The sequence below is a fragment of the Boleophthalmus pectinirostris genome, unplaced genomic scaffold (genome assembly GCF_026225935.1).
Source record: "Boleophthalmus pectinirostris isolate CB_2022bp ecotype Guang Dong unplaced genomic scaffold, ASM2622593v1 HiC_scaffold_6, whole genome shotgun sequence".
NCBI lineage: Eukaryota > Metazoa > Chordata > Actinopteri > Gobiiformes > Gobiidae > Boleophthalmus > Boleophthalmus pectinirostris.
In genome coordinates this window covers 28,783,113-28,797,376 of record NW_026571447.1, presented here as the reverse complement: position 1 = coordinate 28,797,376, position 14,264 = coordinate 28,783,113, and the positions used below count along the sequence as shown (strand labels likewise).

Sequence of the window (14,264 nt, the reverse complement as noted above, 5' to 3'; positions counted from 1 at the left end):
TGGAAATATTTTGGAGGCTTGAACAGAACACATCCTTGTTCTCTGTAAATGCTTTCAAAAGATTTCAGTAATCCAAAGAACTAAGTGTTTATTAACAGGGGTGTAACAATAACCAAAATATCGTGATATCGTATCGTCAAAAGTAATATCGTGGGCCATCACAATATATCAAATCACGTTAAAGTTTCTTTGCTTAAAATCATTGTTATGGTGCAGCAGTAGCTAAAAACAGAGGGAACTACATCGACCATGATCCTTTCCTCCGTTTTGGTGCAAACTACATGAAGAAATAACAGTTCTAAGCACTTTTAAATCTTAGTTCTTTGGATTAAGTCACAATAAATCGCAATAAATACCATACCATCGCTATTGCATCATCATAAACGATACAATATATAGATATTTTGATATTTTTGCACACCCCTAATGTGTAATGTCTTATCTAAGGAAATAAAACTGGTAGAAGATCCTCCAAACCATTTGAAACTAAAAACATCTAGTGCATAATAAACTGCTCGGAGATCTTGCAGCTGCCTGTTGTTCTAAGTGCTGTTCTGTGCCTGTCACTGTCCACTGTCTCTCGTCAGCCGCTGACTCCACTCACACTCTGAGCTCAGTGTTCAGACAGTGGAACATATGTTGTCTAAATATACTTCCCCACTATCTCTCCATCTAAACAAACTCCAGCAGAGGCAGAGAAAGCGACAGGCACGGCGGACAGGAAGAGAGCGGGAGGGTGGGGTGTGCGCGGCAGAGGGGATGAGCGATGGCAAAAAAGGGAGATATTCACGTACAACAACACCTGCGCGAGGAAAAGGTTTAAAATAACATAAGGGGTGGAGGTTAGGGTTGAAACAAAGCAGCAGCAACACTTGTGAAGTTTAAAGAAGAAATGGCAGTTTTACTACGGGGCCCCAACAGCAGACTGCAACACTAAGAAAGCTATACATCATCTAGTTAGAGAAAGTTCAACTGATATTGCTCTGTTGGGATTTCATTTCCTAAGGTGTATTTTTGTTGGACCAATCACAGTCAGGAGGTGGAGTTCTGCTTGCCAGAATAGGTTACATTTACACATCGCCGGGTATGTTGAGAAACGAATATTTCCCTCCATCCGTTTTACAAAATAACATCATGCACATTGCATCGTTTTCAAAAAAGTTTTTGCTTACATCAACCCACATACATTCGCCATTGAGCGCCATCATAACTACGTCAAGTATTAGATTCAAACCTGTAGCATTTATTTAATTACAGTATTACAGTACAGTACAGTAAGTATTACTCACAAATACCTTGAAAAACGTGCATTACTGAGCGGGCTCGCCTCTCCACAGATCTGTTCAAGAAGTGGTAAAATTTCTGACCTCCGAGCTCATTCGTCTCTGGTCATGGATATGATACATCAACTGTGTGTGCAAATGCAAACACATGAAAAGTTGCAGAAGAAATATGACTGCAGTTCTGAATGCTCCATGATCATCATCCATAGACCGTCTATGTCATCATCAGAGCAAAAGGGAAACATTGGTTGCACTTTTGGCGCATCAGCTCCTAAAACTCTATTTTTCTCACTTTACACATAAACGCCAAACCATAGTTTTCCAGAATCTCCACTCTTGCCAGAGTTTTTTGAAAGATTCATTTTTCAGAGGCAAATTTTCCATTTGCGTGTAAAAGATGGGTACAAACAAACGGAAATGTCTCAGTTTTTAAAAATACCCGTGAACATGTAAACGGGGCCCTGGTCAAAACTATTTGCTTTTCCCATCGTATATAAAGTCATATCTGGCCCGTAGTTCTGATGTGAGTGATTGACAAATGGATTAGAGAAAGGCACAGTCTGTATCAAAACAAACAAGGCAGACAATGTGTGCAAAAGGACCAATGTAAGAGAAGTTTTGTTTACAGAAAACAAATCTGTCTGAGTTTGGCCTGAGAGGGAGAAATTATCCTTTATCTGCAAATCCTATTATGATTTCAGTCTGGATTTACCAAGCAACAGTTTTGGAGTATGGCATAACCAGTGTTAGAATTTCTTTAATCGCAACACTGAAAATGGCGGCTGCAGCTAATTATTTGCAAGGGATGTAACAATAACCGAAATATTGTGATATCATATCGTCAAAGTTCTCACAATAATATCATGGACCATCATAATATATATCAAATTACAAATCTCTTTGCTTAAATTAAGAGTTATGGTGCAGCATTAGCTAAAAAAAAAACAACAAAACAAAAAAAAGAGGGAGCTACATAGACCATGATCCTTTGCTCCATTTCAGAGTAGACTATAATAGATAATAGAAATAACAGTTCTAAGCACTTTTAAATCTTAGTTCTTTGGATTAAGTCTTGTCAAGGCGTTTTAAAAAGAAAAAGTAGTATATTCAGAGTTTTGTTACCCTTCACAATATCGCAATAAATATTGTACCGTGAGAAGTACATTGTGAAAATATCGTACCAATTTTTGGATTTGGATATTGTTACCATGAGGTTGCCGTGAGGTTATTGTGGCGATGTCTTATCGTGAGACTTGGATATTGTTACACCCCTATTATTTGTTGCTATGTCCATGGTTCTCTGCATGTGATGTGTCTTTGAGTGTCCAAAAAGCGCTATATAAGGTTGAATTAATATGATTGTCGGGTCTGGCTGTGTGGAGTCTACATGTTCTTGTGTGTCTGAGTGCACTGATTTCCCCCCATAAAATCTAAAACATTCACAACAGGCTAATCCTTCAGCAAGGTACTCCTGTCCTGACCATTAGGAGACGAGACAGAATTTTCATGAGACTAAACACAAGAAGAAAGAGCGAGTCCGTGAGAAAATACAAGATTTTGACAAGAAATTATACAATGTAGTTCACAATTTTGGCCTCACAAGTAGACTTCGTATTTTTGCATTGTAGCACTACAACGGAGCAGCATAAAGTTTTTCATCCAATCCATAACAAGATAATTTCCTTTGGCGTGCACATAATCTTGTGGCAATTTCGTCTCATGAGATCTTATGCAACGAGATCTTGCTTCACTGCGGTTGCCCGCTGCTTCTGACAGGTTGTTTTGGAAGTTGGACAAATCCCTTTATTTACTAGGCTACTGTTGTCATTTGTATAGAAAATAGTGTGTATATCGGTTGTTTCTCTATAGGTTTAGTGCTCCTTTATAAATTCTTTCAAAGCAAGCCATACCAGACAGACTTTCCCTTTCCAACATAAAATGAGAAAGATATACTGCTTTTGCCAGGCTACAACACTTAGCGGTCCATACATAACACGTGCGTCACCTCGTAAAATAGAAACATACCCCGAACATAAAACACAATCTTATATACAGAAGGTCTTAAACACATGACTGCAGTGACTAATGTACCGCTGCATTTGGGATTACCCGCGGTCCCTGAAGGCAGCGCGGGTAAACAGAGGCATATACAGTTTACTTAGCAGAGTGAGGGAGGATCAGGCCTGGAGCAAGCCCAAACCAAATCCAATATAAACGAACAGAGCATGTCAAAACCATTAAGCATGATTCACCCCTGCGCTATCAATGATGTACAGGTCCTCCCATAGGATCATTCAAAATAAATTTGGGTCATAGTTGATATCTGCTTGTCTCCATGGAGATGTTATTTCTTTGCTTGAAATGTTTCACAATATGGCATAAATTTATCTTCTTTACATGCGTTTAAGTCTGTATATGTTGCTCCAACATACATGCGTTGATATTGTGAACAGGGTGTCTCTCCACAGACCTGACCTGCTTTTCTCCATTGAGATAATAATTTATCAACCAGTTGCCCAACTTGCCCAACAGTGTCTCCATTGAGACACTGTTGGGCAAGTTACTTCAAAACAGTGATGCGTTATTTATGACTTGTTACTGTCATTTCAAAGTAATTCGTAACATTACAATATTACTGCATTTAAAATGTAAGACATTGCACTACTATTGCAGCACTTTACTCTCACCAAAATAACTGAGAGAAGATGCTGAACTTTTGTGCCATATAAGGACTAAACCAGGGCTAAACCAGGACTAAATCAGAACCGAACCAGGATTAAACCAGGTCTAAACCATGACTAAACCATGACTAAAACAGAACTGAACCGAGGACTGAACCAGGAGGACTGAACCAGAACTGAACCAGGACTAAGTCAGGTCTAAACCAGATTAGACCTTTTAGAATACATTTTAGCAAATTTGTATGAAGAAAAATGAAAAACCTACCACTTCAATCCAAGTTAAAAATGCATTGTAATGCTCATTAGTGACATTTGTTTTGAGTAAAATATTACCTTTTTCCCCTGTAATGTCTTATATTACTGCATTACAGCAAAAAGCAATGTATTACAATAATTCATTACTTTTATAACGTGTTACTCCCAACACTGGAGATAGATAAGTTTAATGCCAAACTGTGTAAGACTCTATACAAAGCAATAAAATCTCTAAGGAGACAAGCAGAGACCCTTCACAGAGTGTGAGCTATTTGTAAGAAAACTGTAACAGAAAGTACTTGTGTAAAATTTAAATATGAACAGAATGCAATAATTTTCAAGTTATGAAAGGCAAAAATCCAGTGTTGAAACATGCATAATTTATAATTGTTATGATACTACACCAAATTGTAGAACATTTTGCAACTACATAACAACTTTACTGACAACAAACCAAGACTGCTTTTCTCATAAAATATTGTTTACATGAAAAAAGTAAAAAAGTACCCTGAAAATCAACATCTGACATGTGTTTTAAGTTGTACTGAAAAATCCAAGTTTAAAAAGATCCAGATTGTACTCAAGCCCACAATTTGTAAATGATTACACTATGTTTGAATATAAATAAAGCACAAAAACATGAATCATTTTCCTACTTCTTGCACTTAGCCTGTCGCAATAAGATATTTTGAAGTATTGCAAAAGTAATACAACAAGAATATATTAAAGGATAAAGAAGGATTTGTTATATTATATTTATTGTGATGTGTGAGCTACTGTGTCCAAATAATTTCTCTGTTTGTCTAAGTCTAAGGAGAGTTACATGGTTTGGGTTTTGCATGATTGTTCATTTGTCATTAATCAATCTTTAGGTCATTGTGACAAACAATACTTGTACTTTTACTTGTTGTGAGTGCATATTTTGACTAATCCCCCCTCCTCTGTTTTTATCACAACTGTTTGCCTTCCTGTTGCCTCTCCTTTCCTCACCTCAAGGACGCAGGTTTAAAATAAGAGAGATGGCAGAGCAGAGGACAAGGCCGTGTCACAGATAGAGAAAATCGTCTGTACTTCGGGTAATCTCTGTAATTCTGAATCTTTTTCCCTGTCCTGTAGGAAAAGGGGTGGTGGGTTGAGAGGAAGGCCCCCGTGTGTTTTTGCAGACAGCTTGACTCCTCACTTGATACCCTGTAGAGGAGCATACATTATACAGAGCTGCCCTAAACGTCACACGCAAAAAAAATATCCAAACACGAAGGTCCTGAAGGTTGAACGTTCCCATGGGAAAAACAGGAAACACATAAATAACTTGGTCTATCTGCCTATTCACCTGTCAACACCACACACTCACTGTACCACAATGACTGCAAGTGGATGGAAAGTGGCTCTTGAAAGGTGATAAGAGGGGGACAATGTGCGAAAAAAAAAATACGATTTTCTAGATCACAATTCTGTACAACTCCATATTCTGTCCTTTCTTTAAGAGGTAACTGCAGTCAGAAGAGTTGATAAGTGGGGGATGGGGTCTGTTGCCCCAGAGTCATCCAGAACTCTGCAGCTCAGGTCCTGACTCGAACTAGGAAGTACAAGCACATAAGTCCTGTCCTCAAGTCTCTGCACTGGCTCCTGTGGCTCAGAGAATAAACTTTAAAGCGGCTGTGCTAGTATACAAGTCTCTCCGTGGCCGAGCACCGAAGTACATCTGTGACATGTTAGTGTCAAATGAACCATCTCGCTCTCTGAGGAGCTCAAGGACCGGCCTCCTGCTGGTGCCCAGAGTCAGGACTAAACACGGGGAGTCAGAGTTTCAGATTCATGCAACTAAAACCTGGAACAGTCTGAAAAAGTTAGACAGGCCTCTACTTTGACGCTGTTTAAATCCAGGCTCAAAACAGTTCTGTTTAGCTGCATTTGACTGAAAGGTTTTCATTTTTCATTCCACACTCTTCTCTCTAATTTAATGTCTCTCTCTCTCTTTTTAATTTTATTATTATTTATGTTTTGATTTGCTTGTATTGTGATTTTAATGTATTTCTTATTTTGTAAAGCACTTTGTATTACTTTATTTATGAATTGTGTTATACAAATAAACTTGGCTTGTCTTGCCTTTAGGGGCCCAGACTTAGACCCTCTTCTTATAAATTTATATTAAAGGGGAGCCTTTGTGATGCTTCTTGCAATGGGCCCCAAAATTTCTGTTGACGGGCCTGACTACAACAACGTGCTTCTTCTGAGAGTATTGTGCATGTGTCTGCTACATGGTTATAATCTATGACACCTGTGGATTATTCATTGTTATATACTGGATATTTAAAATCACAGTATTGATCTAAAAGGACTTTGTAAAATTTTGCTGTAAACATCATCAAAACCAACCATCGCTGTGCTGTACCAAACAGTCAGCACCTCCTACGCAAACAGCAGACCATGCTAATGAGGCACATTTTTTTTTATTTTAGAGGAAGGGGCTGGGAAACATGCATATTGTAGCTCATTAATCCGTGTATCATTCATTCGTTTTTCAAAATAAAACGAAAGAACAACCATTTTCTTCATTATTTGTCTCCAAAATGAAATGAAAAAACAGATAACCAATTGTTCTTTCAGTTTTCGATTTTGTATTTAAATTAATAATGGAAAAAAAGGATAACGGCCGTTTCCCATTTCTGTGACTTGCACTGTGATGCCAGACTTTTGTGTCACATACGAACTGAACCAGGGCTGAGCCAGGACTAAACCAGTACTAAAACAGGATTAAACCAGGTCTAAACCAGAACTGAACTGAAGCAGGATTGAACCAGGACTGAAGCAGAACTAAACCAGGACTAAACCGGTCTCAGTCCTGGTCTCAGTCCCAGTCTGGTACCGATACTCAGCACTGGTTCAGTCCAGTATGCACACAGTTTAAGTCACGGAAACTGTTGTTATCCGTTTTTTCCATTATTCATTTAAACACAAAATCAAAAACTGAAAAAACAAAACGTTATCCATTTTTTTCATTTTGGTTTTGGAGACAAATAATGAAGAAAATAGTTGTTTTTTCATTTTCTTATTTTTTGTTTTATTTTGAGAAATAAATGAACAAATGATACACAGATTCTCATTGACAAGGGGATGAATTTCTCTCTATCTCCCAGTTACTTTGAAAAATTTGTATGTCTACGTAAAGTTGCATGTTTTTATGATTTTTTTCTTACAACCTGCAAGTTTATTTCTCTGCAGTGAAGCCAGTAAAGTTCTATCTTAGTGTATTTCTCCACACTTACAGAGCCGGTTACAGAGTGCATTCATGAAAAACCTTAAAAATAAAACCACATCTGGATGTTTGTACTATGGAAGTGAATGGCATATAGTAGAAAGAGGAAGGATTAGAAGATGTGGAAATTAGGTAATAGGGTCTGATCCAAATGAGATGACGTGACGCTAATAGTCATAACATAAAGTCCACTGCTGTGCTGAGCCTCTGCCAAGCCAAGAACAGTAATGGTATCAGGTTATTAAAACGATCTCTATCTTTTTAGCAGCAAAATTCTTGTTGGCTTCCTTTCCCACTCTTTCTGTAATCCAAACAATCAGGATAAGGTTTTACACAGAAGCGCATTAAAAAGCCAAGTCTATATTAAATTTAAGCTAGCTCCTTTATTGTGTCTCTTGGCTGAAATCATCTTGGCAATCAAAGTAATGAATTAACACAATGACACATCAGTACTAGGCTTAAGCTCATAGAAAATCTTGGACAAAACAAGTCATTAGGCTTATATATTTCATAATTTGTGTGTTTGACCTTAGCTGAAGTAATATATTATTCTTGAACGCTTTCCAGATTTGTAAACCTAATATTTGTAGTCCAGCCATCTGACTTTCTCATCGTAGTCTATTCGAAGAGAAAGGCTATTGCTTTGATTGAATGTAATGTCAGTAACAGACACAGAATAAACCTGCCTCATACCAGATCATTTTCGTCTAAGTACAGACAGTTGTTAAAATACTGAAATTCAGTAGTGAAATTTTGTTGTTTTTGGCTTTAAAGAGAGAAAAACTTGTGGGAATGCCCATTATTGTGGGGTTGTTCAAAGGTTGGTCCAACACAGCGTCCATTTTAAAGAAATTCTAACAATACCACATTGACATTTGCACATGTTACCATAACTTTAATTAAACAGACAAAATATGTCCCAATACTAACATTTGATTTGACCTGATTTTTATACCTAGTGATTCTAGAAACATACTTTTTAAGACAATACTATGTAATGTTCGACACAAAATAAATAGCTAAATAAATAGCTGCTTAGGCTGCTGCCCCCGCAACCTGGCCCCGGATAAGCGGACGAAAATGGATGGATGGACAAAATAAATAGCTAAATAGTATAATAGCTTATACTAGTTCTGATATTGATCAAGAATCCCCCCAACCACTATTCAGAAAATGTACAATTGGTCAAAAAATAAAAAAAAAATTTCAGTCTCAAGACCTGCTTCAAATGAGTATCTAGTTTCCAATACTAGCTTTAGGGCTTGTTTACATGAGAATGCAAAATATTTTATCGGAAGTGGCTTTCGTTTAGACGGTGACAGCGTTTTTGGGGCTTAAAAATGCAAAAATCTGAAACCACCCTGCAGAGTGGAAAAAGTTGAATACGCTCCACCGTAGCATTTCCGTCTACACAGCCCAAGACGCAAAACTCTGGTCAGATTTGCTCACGTCGCGTACCCGTTTATGTCGCATACATACAGTATACAGAAACAAACATGTCATATCATTTCCATGCGTCGGACCTTCAAGCTGCTCTGACAGATCTAATAAACTTACAGGAGGCATCCCAACAAATGTATAGAATATGCAGAGATACTATTATTAACAGAGAAGGATCTGCAATCATTTCTGTCAAATTCTGGATGCACCAGTTTGTCGCAGGCGAGTCAAACGGATATGGACCTGAAGAACCAGTCGATGGTGGGACAACTTTGTGTAAGGAACGTGTGACGTGAAAACTTTTGTATGTCCAAAGATGCCCTTGTTGGTTTAAGTACACGCATACCTAACCTAATCAAATTCCACACACTTTTGCGTCACCGTATGCACACAGATTTCCTCTCAAAAACGCTGGTCTAAACACGGAATAAAAAGCAAAGACGCAACGCCACTTTTGCGTCTTCTGTTCAGACCGTCATCAAATAAACGTTACAACACCACATCAAATCAGCAATACGCTTGTCATGATTAATATATTGACTTATCGTTCAACATATGAAAGCTAGAACAATATATCCTTGGGAACGGGTAGATTTGGGGGACTGTTTGTTGTAATACAATAAGATCTGAGCTGCAGAGGGTTGAATAACTAACTTCTGTGGCTAATTATTGGTTAATTCTGTTATTTATTTGTTTCAGCTCCGGCCTTATAGTGAGACTGTCTATTTAAAAATGGTTTACTGGGGTTGTCTTGCTTTATTATTACTGCATCAGTGGCATAAAGTAGTTTAGTATTATTGTTTATCGCTGCAGCAATATCTCATACATCAAAATTTATTGTGGCAGCCCTAATCAGTAAGTACCATTTCATATTATTGACCCCAACCAACAGCTTACTAACACCCTTACAAACGGACCAAAGCCAAAACAAATACATGCAATAAGCCATAAAAGCTGGTTGTTTTTCCCATGAGCCCTTGCAGCAGAGTCCCTGGTTTGCTGGTGTTGTGTTGCTGAGCGGGCGTCTCTGGCTCGTGTGAAGAGTGGAGCAGCTGATAGAGTAATCACAAGTGTGCAGACAGATGGACACACAAACATACAGACCTGCAGGGACATTCCTCTTCGCCGTACAGCCCCATCGCACTCACTTTAGCTCCCAGTGCTAATACCTCACAGTCTAAATACACTGGAGACTCGAGTTGTTGATATGATCCAACAGCTGCAGCTAACCTCTGCCCATTTTCGCTCATCTTTTTCCTTAATCCTCTCTTCCTTCCTTCTTTTTTTTATTCTGTCTACTCTCAAGAATCTATATGACTGTATGAGTCTACACAAAAATAACTGGGATACAGAATATTAATGTTAATCTGAGTACTACTACTACTTCTTCTACTACTATTTCTGTCAGATTTCAAGATAATTAAGTACAATAAACCATAAATCTAATGGGGTGCAACAATAAATATAGTTAAGGTAATCTCAGTAGCACACTAACCGGGCTAACTGGTATATTAAGCTTTTCCCAAATCCTGTAGGAAGAAGGGCATTAACGTCTTTCCCTTTGATTAAATTCACTAAACATTCTCTTTGTTCCAGCTTTTAATCCTCAATCTCGGGAATCACTGCCAACACAAAATGTCTGGCTCTTCACTGATTGGCTGGTGCCCAAACTCGCTCTTCCATTGTTCTTGCAAACCGTCTAGTGTATTCTGATTCCTGACCTAGTCACTGGACAGAAATGAAATTGAGCGGAGGCACTAGGTGGCGCCAGCCTGGCTATAATCTCAGCTCATCTATAGGGAAATGTTATTGCCTAGAATGTTCCACTGTACGACATTAAATTTGCCAATCTTCATTGAGAGAGACAGGGGATGCCATCAGGTTACAGGTCCGATCTGTGGAGAGGTGACCCCAGTAACTCTACGAATGCATATTATTAAAGTATTTCAAGCAACCAAAAACACCTGTAGTGGAATAAATGCAAGATAGTTTAAAGGGATAGTTCTGAATTTTTGACATAGGACTTCATTTCCTAGTGAGCCAGAGTGTTGGAGACGTGTGGAGACACTTTTTAAAATATTCCATCCAGTCTTTGTATTTGCAGAGGTCGCTGGTGCTAGGCTAGTGCATGTCAATGGCCATAGTTATCCTGCCAACAAAAAACAGTCTTACTCACTCCACAAAGCACCCGAAGCAAATCTATTATTACGCCAGACTGTCGATGCGAATGTCTGTGTTGACAGAATAATGTTTGAAATAAAACTAACCTTACATCGCATGAATTGTTGCATGTTGAGGAACTATTTTCTCATATATCAGTCCGCCGCTGCCAAGCTTTCTCTCAGGAAGTACAACTCGCTGCTGCTCAGACATAAATCCTTCAAATGCAAGGTTGGCTTTACTTCTAAAATTATTCTATCAACACAGACATTCACATCGACAGTCTGGCGTAATAATAGATTTGCTTCGGGTGCTTTGTGGAGTGTTTAAGACACTGACATGTGCTAGCCTAGCACCAGTGACCTCTGCAAATACAAGGACTGGATGGAATATTTAAAAAAGTGTCTCCACACGTCTCCAACACTCTGGCTCACTAGGAAATGAGGCCCTATGTCCAAAATTACTGTACCTTTAAAGTTATACTGTGGAACATTAAGGACAAACATTTCATCACGACTCTGCCAGAAAAGTAATTTTTTTACAGTGCACTCTCTCCGTGTTGTCCAAATGTAAATTTGTCCAATTACTAACATGCACAAGCCACGTTGTATCTTCCTTGTGATGTGTCAACGTCAACTACTGCCTCTCCACTCATCCGTCTTCCTCGTGTCTCTTCCCTCTCTCTTTCTCTGTATCTCACTGGGTTGGAATCTGCGTTTTAGTCAGTGCAGGGAGGGGAAGTTTGGCACTGGGAATTATTGGACAATCCAGAGGAAAAATGGAGAGGAGGGCCAGCGTTTTGTGCGAGGACTAAAGCAAGATTGAGTTGCGGTTGCTCTTTCACTGGGTCCCATATGCCACCCTCATAGCTGCACACGGGCCGGTCTCAATCAGAGAAAGGGAGCGCTGCAGGGAGGTGGAGAGCTGCCAACAAGCTCCAATAAGAGTAACTTTAACTCACTTAAACCCATTGGATCGATGTCACCCCTCCACTCCTTCATTTAAAGCATGTTCGCCAAGTCTTTTACAGATACTTAAACTGCCAAGCCTGCGTTTGTTTTTACTAGACCAAATACAACGACTTAAGTTACATCATAAATTAACAAGCTTTGAACTTCATTGAAACGTGCTGCAGAGAAGCCCAGGCAATCACCAAGGCATTAGACACACATTGCAATCATTAGAATTTCAGGACAGTAGAAGTGAATACAGTTTACAGCAGAGGTGGGACCAAGTCGCTGTTTTACAAGTCTCAAGTAAGTCTCAAGTCTTTGACCTCAAGTCTGAGTTAAGTCCCAAGTCAAATACAGACAAGTCCAAGTCGAGTCTCGAGTCACTGGCCCATAAGTCCAAGTCAAGTCCTAGTTGTCTGCTTTGTGCTTCAAATAATTTAAAGTCTTTAAACCGAAGTAATACACATAGCTTAGATTTTTGCAATTTATATGATTTTTAAGATAAATTGTCCTTAAAAAAATCATTGTATATTTATATATGAGTATGTATAGAGTATATACAGTAAGAGATGCAGAACATTTTTAAATGTCTTGACAAGATCTTAGTGTGAACATTACAGTAAGAATAGAAATAATTCAGATTTAAAAGTGCTTCTGAAGTCACAGGCCTCAAGCCCGTGTCAAGTCCCAAGTCATTGACCTGCAAGTTCAAGTCGCGTCCCAAGTCATACACCACTTTATCAAGTCAAATCTCAAGTTCTAAAAATAGTGATTCAAGTCTCATAGAGTCCACATCAGGACTTGCAAGTCCCCTAGCCTGATTCATCAGCCAGTTTCACTTTGTAGAAACCGTCTGACCTCGCAGCGTTAGAATTCGTTCACTCGATGGCAGGCAGGTACTTTTTTATTTAACCAATCGCTGCTATTTGGTTGTGACGTATGTAATGCGCCTCTAATGGGCCAACTGGTATATTAAGCTTTTCCCAAATCCCATAGGAAGAAGGGCAATAACGTCTTTCCCCTTGATAAAATTCACCAAACATTCTCTTTGTTCCAGCTTTAAATCCTCAATCTCAGGAATCGCTTCCATTACAGAATCTATGGCTCTTTACTGAATGGCTAGTGCCCAAACTCGCACTTCTGGGGTTTTTGCAAACCTATTAGTATATTCCGATTCCTGACCTAGTCGCTGGAGAGAAATTAAATTGAGCGGAGGCACTAGGTAGCGCCAGCCTGGCTACAAGTCCCCACCTTTAATCAACAAAAATGTTAACTTACCCTTTATGGCAAGAGAGGATATCTTTGTTGGATACAGGATAAGAAGGTATAGATTAAAGTGGAACTAAATACTAAATTAACTCTGATTGGACAAACCCACCAGGCACTAACTCAAATGAAGAGTGAGTAGGAAAATGTAGACAATAAATGCTTTCAACATAAAATCCACAATATATTACTTTGTCCTGATTGGGGAAATGTATCCAGCCAGCGTCATATCACAATTTAATATAATTCTGAAATATTGCCAACTACCTGAATACAAGTTAAAGTCCAAATTATGGTCAGTCTTGTAACGGTCCAGCAAAATGCAATGTGCTTAAACTGCTTAAATGGTTACATAAAGTGGTGGGAAAGCTGCCAAGTTGTCGAATTAGAAATAACTTGAACTCACTTAGGCACACAAAACCCACTCCCCGCCCTTCTTTCTCTCCCTCCTCCTCTTCGTCCTCCTCCTCCTTTTCCTTGTGTTCATTCAAATCCTGCAATAAACCTAATCACACTCTGAAACCTTACACGCCTCTTACCCTCCGTGAAGGGCTCCCAGTTGTAGAGTCGACCCATGAATTCCTGATTATTGAAGGCCGCGCACTGCTCCGCTCTCGAGTCCAGCGCCCCTCCCCCTCCGGTCGCAGCACACACCTGGAAGGCAAGAAAACCCAGTGTTAAACCAATAGGACTCAATTAGCTACAGACTGAGTTTATAACATTAGAGAAATTGATGTCATACTTGCAGATGGAGGGAAGGAACCTGTTTAAGTTGCTGTTTTTGGAAGAAAACTCAAAACTGAAAGTTGGATTGTTATTTGTAAGGGATTGGAAACACAAATTTGCCTTATTAATCTTGTGGTGTATAGTCCAAATTCCACTGACATCAATAGTCTGTTTGTGGTAATAGAGAAGACACAGAGCTTTGTGCCAGTTTTTGTTTCATGTGGATAGGCACAGAAATTACAGA

General features: G+C 38.9%; 1 protein-coding gene across 1 annotated transcript in view; it reads right to left on the bottom strand.

Moving 5' to 3' along the window:
* adamtsl4 (ADAMTS-like 4) overlaps positions 1-14,264 on the bottom strand; it is an 89,349-nt gene that overhangs the window by 37,011 nt on the left and 38,074 nt on the right. Inside the window, exon 5 of the mRNA XM_020927945.2 lies at positions 13,834-13,948. Within this exon, the coding sequence (XP_020783604.2) occupies positions 13,834-13,948 (115 nt within the window). The remainder of the gene's footprint in view (positions 1-13,833; positions 13,949-14,264) is intronic.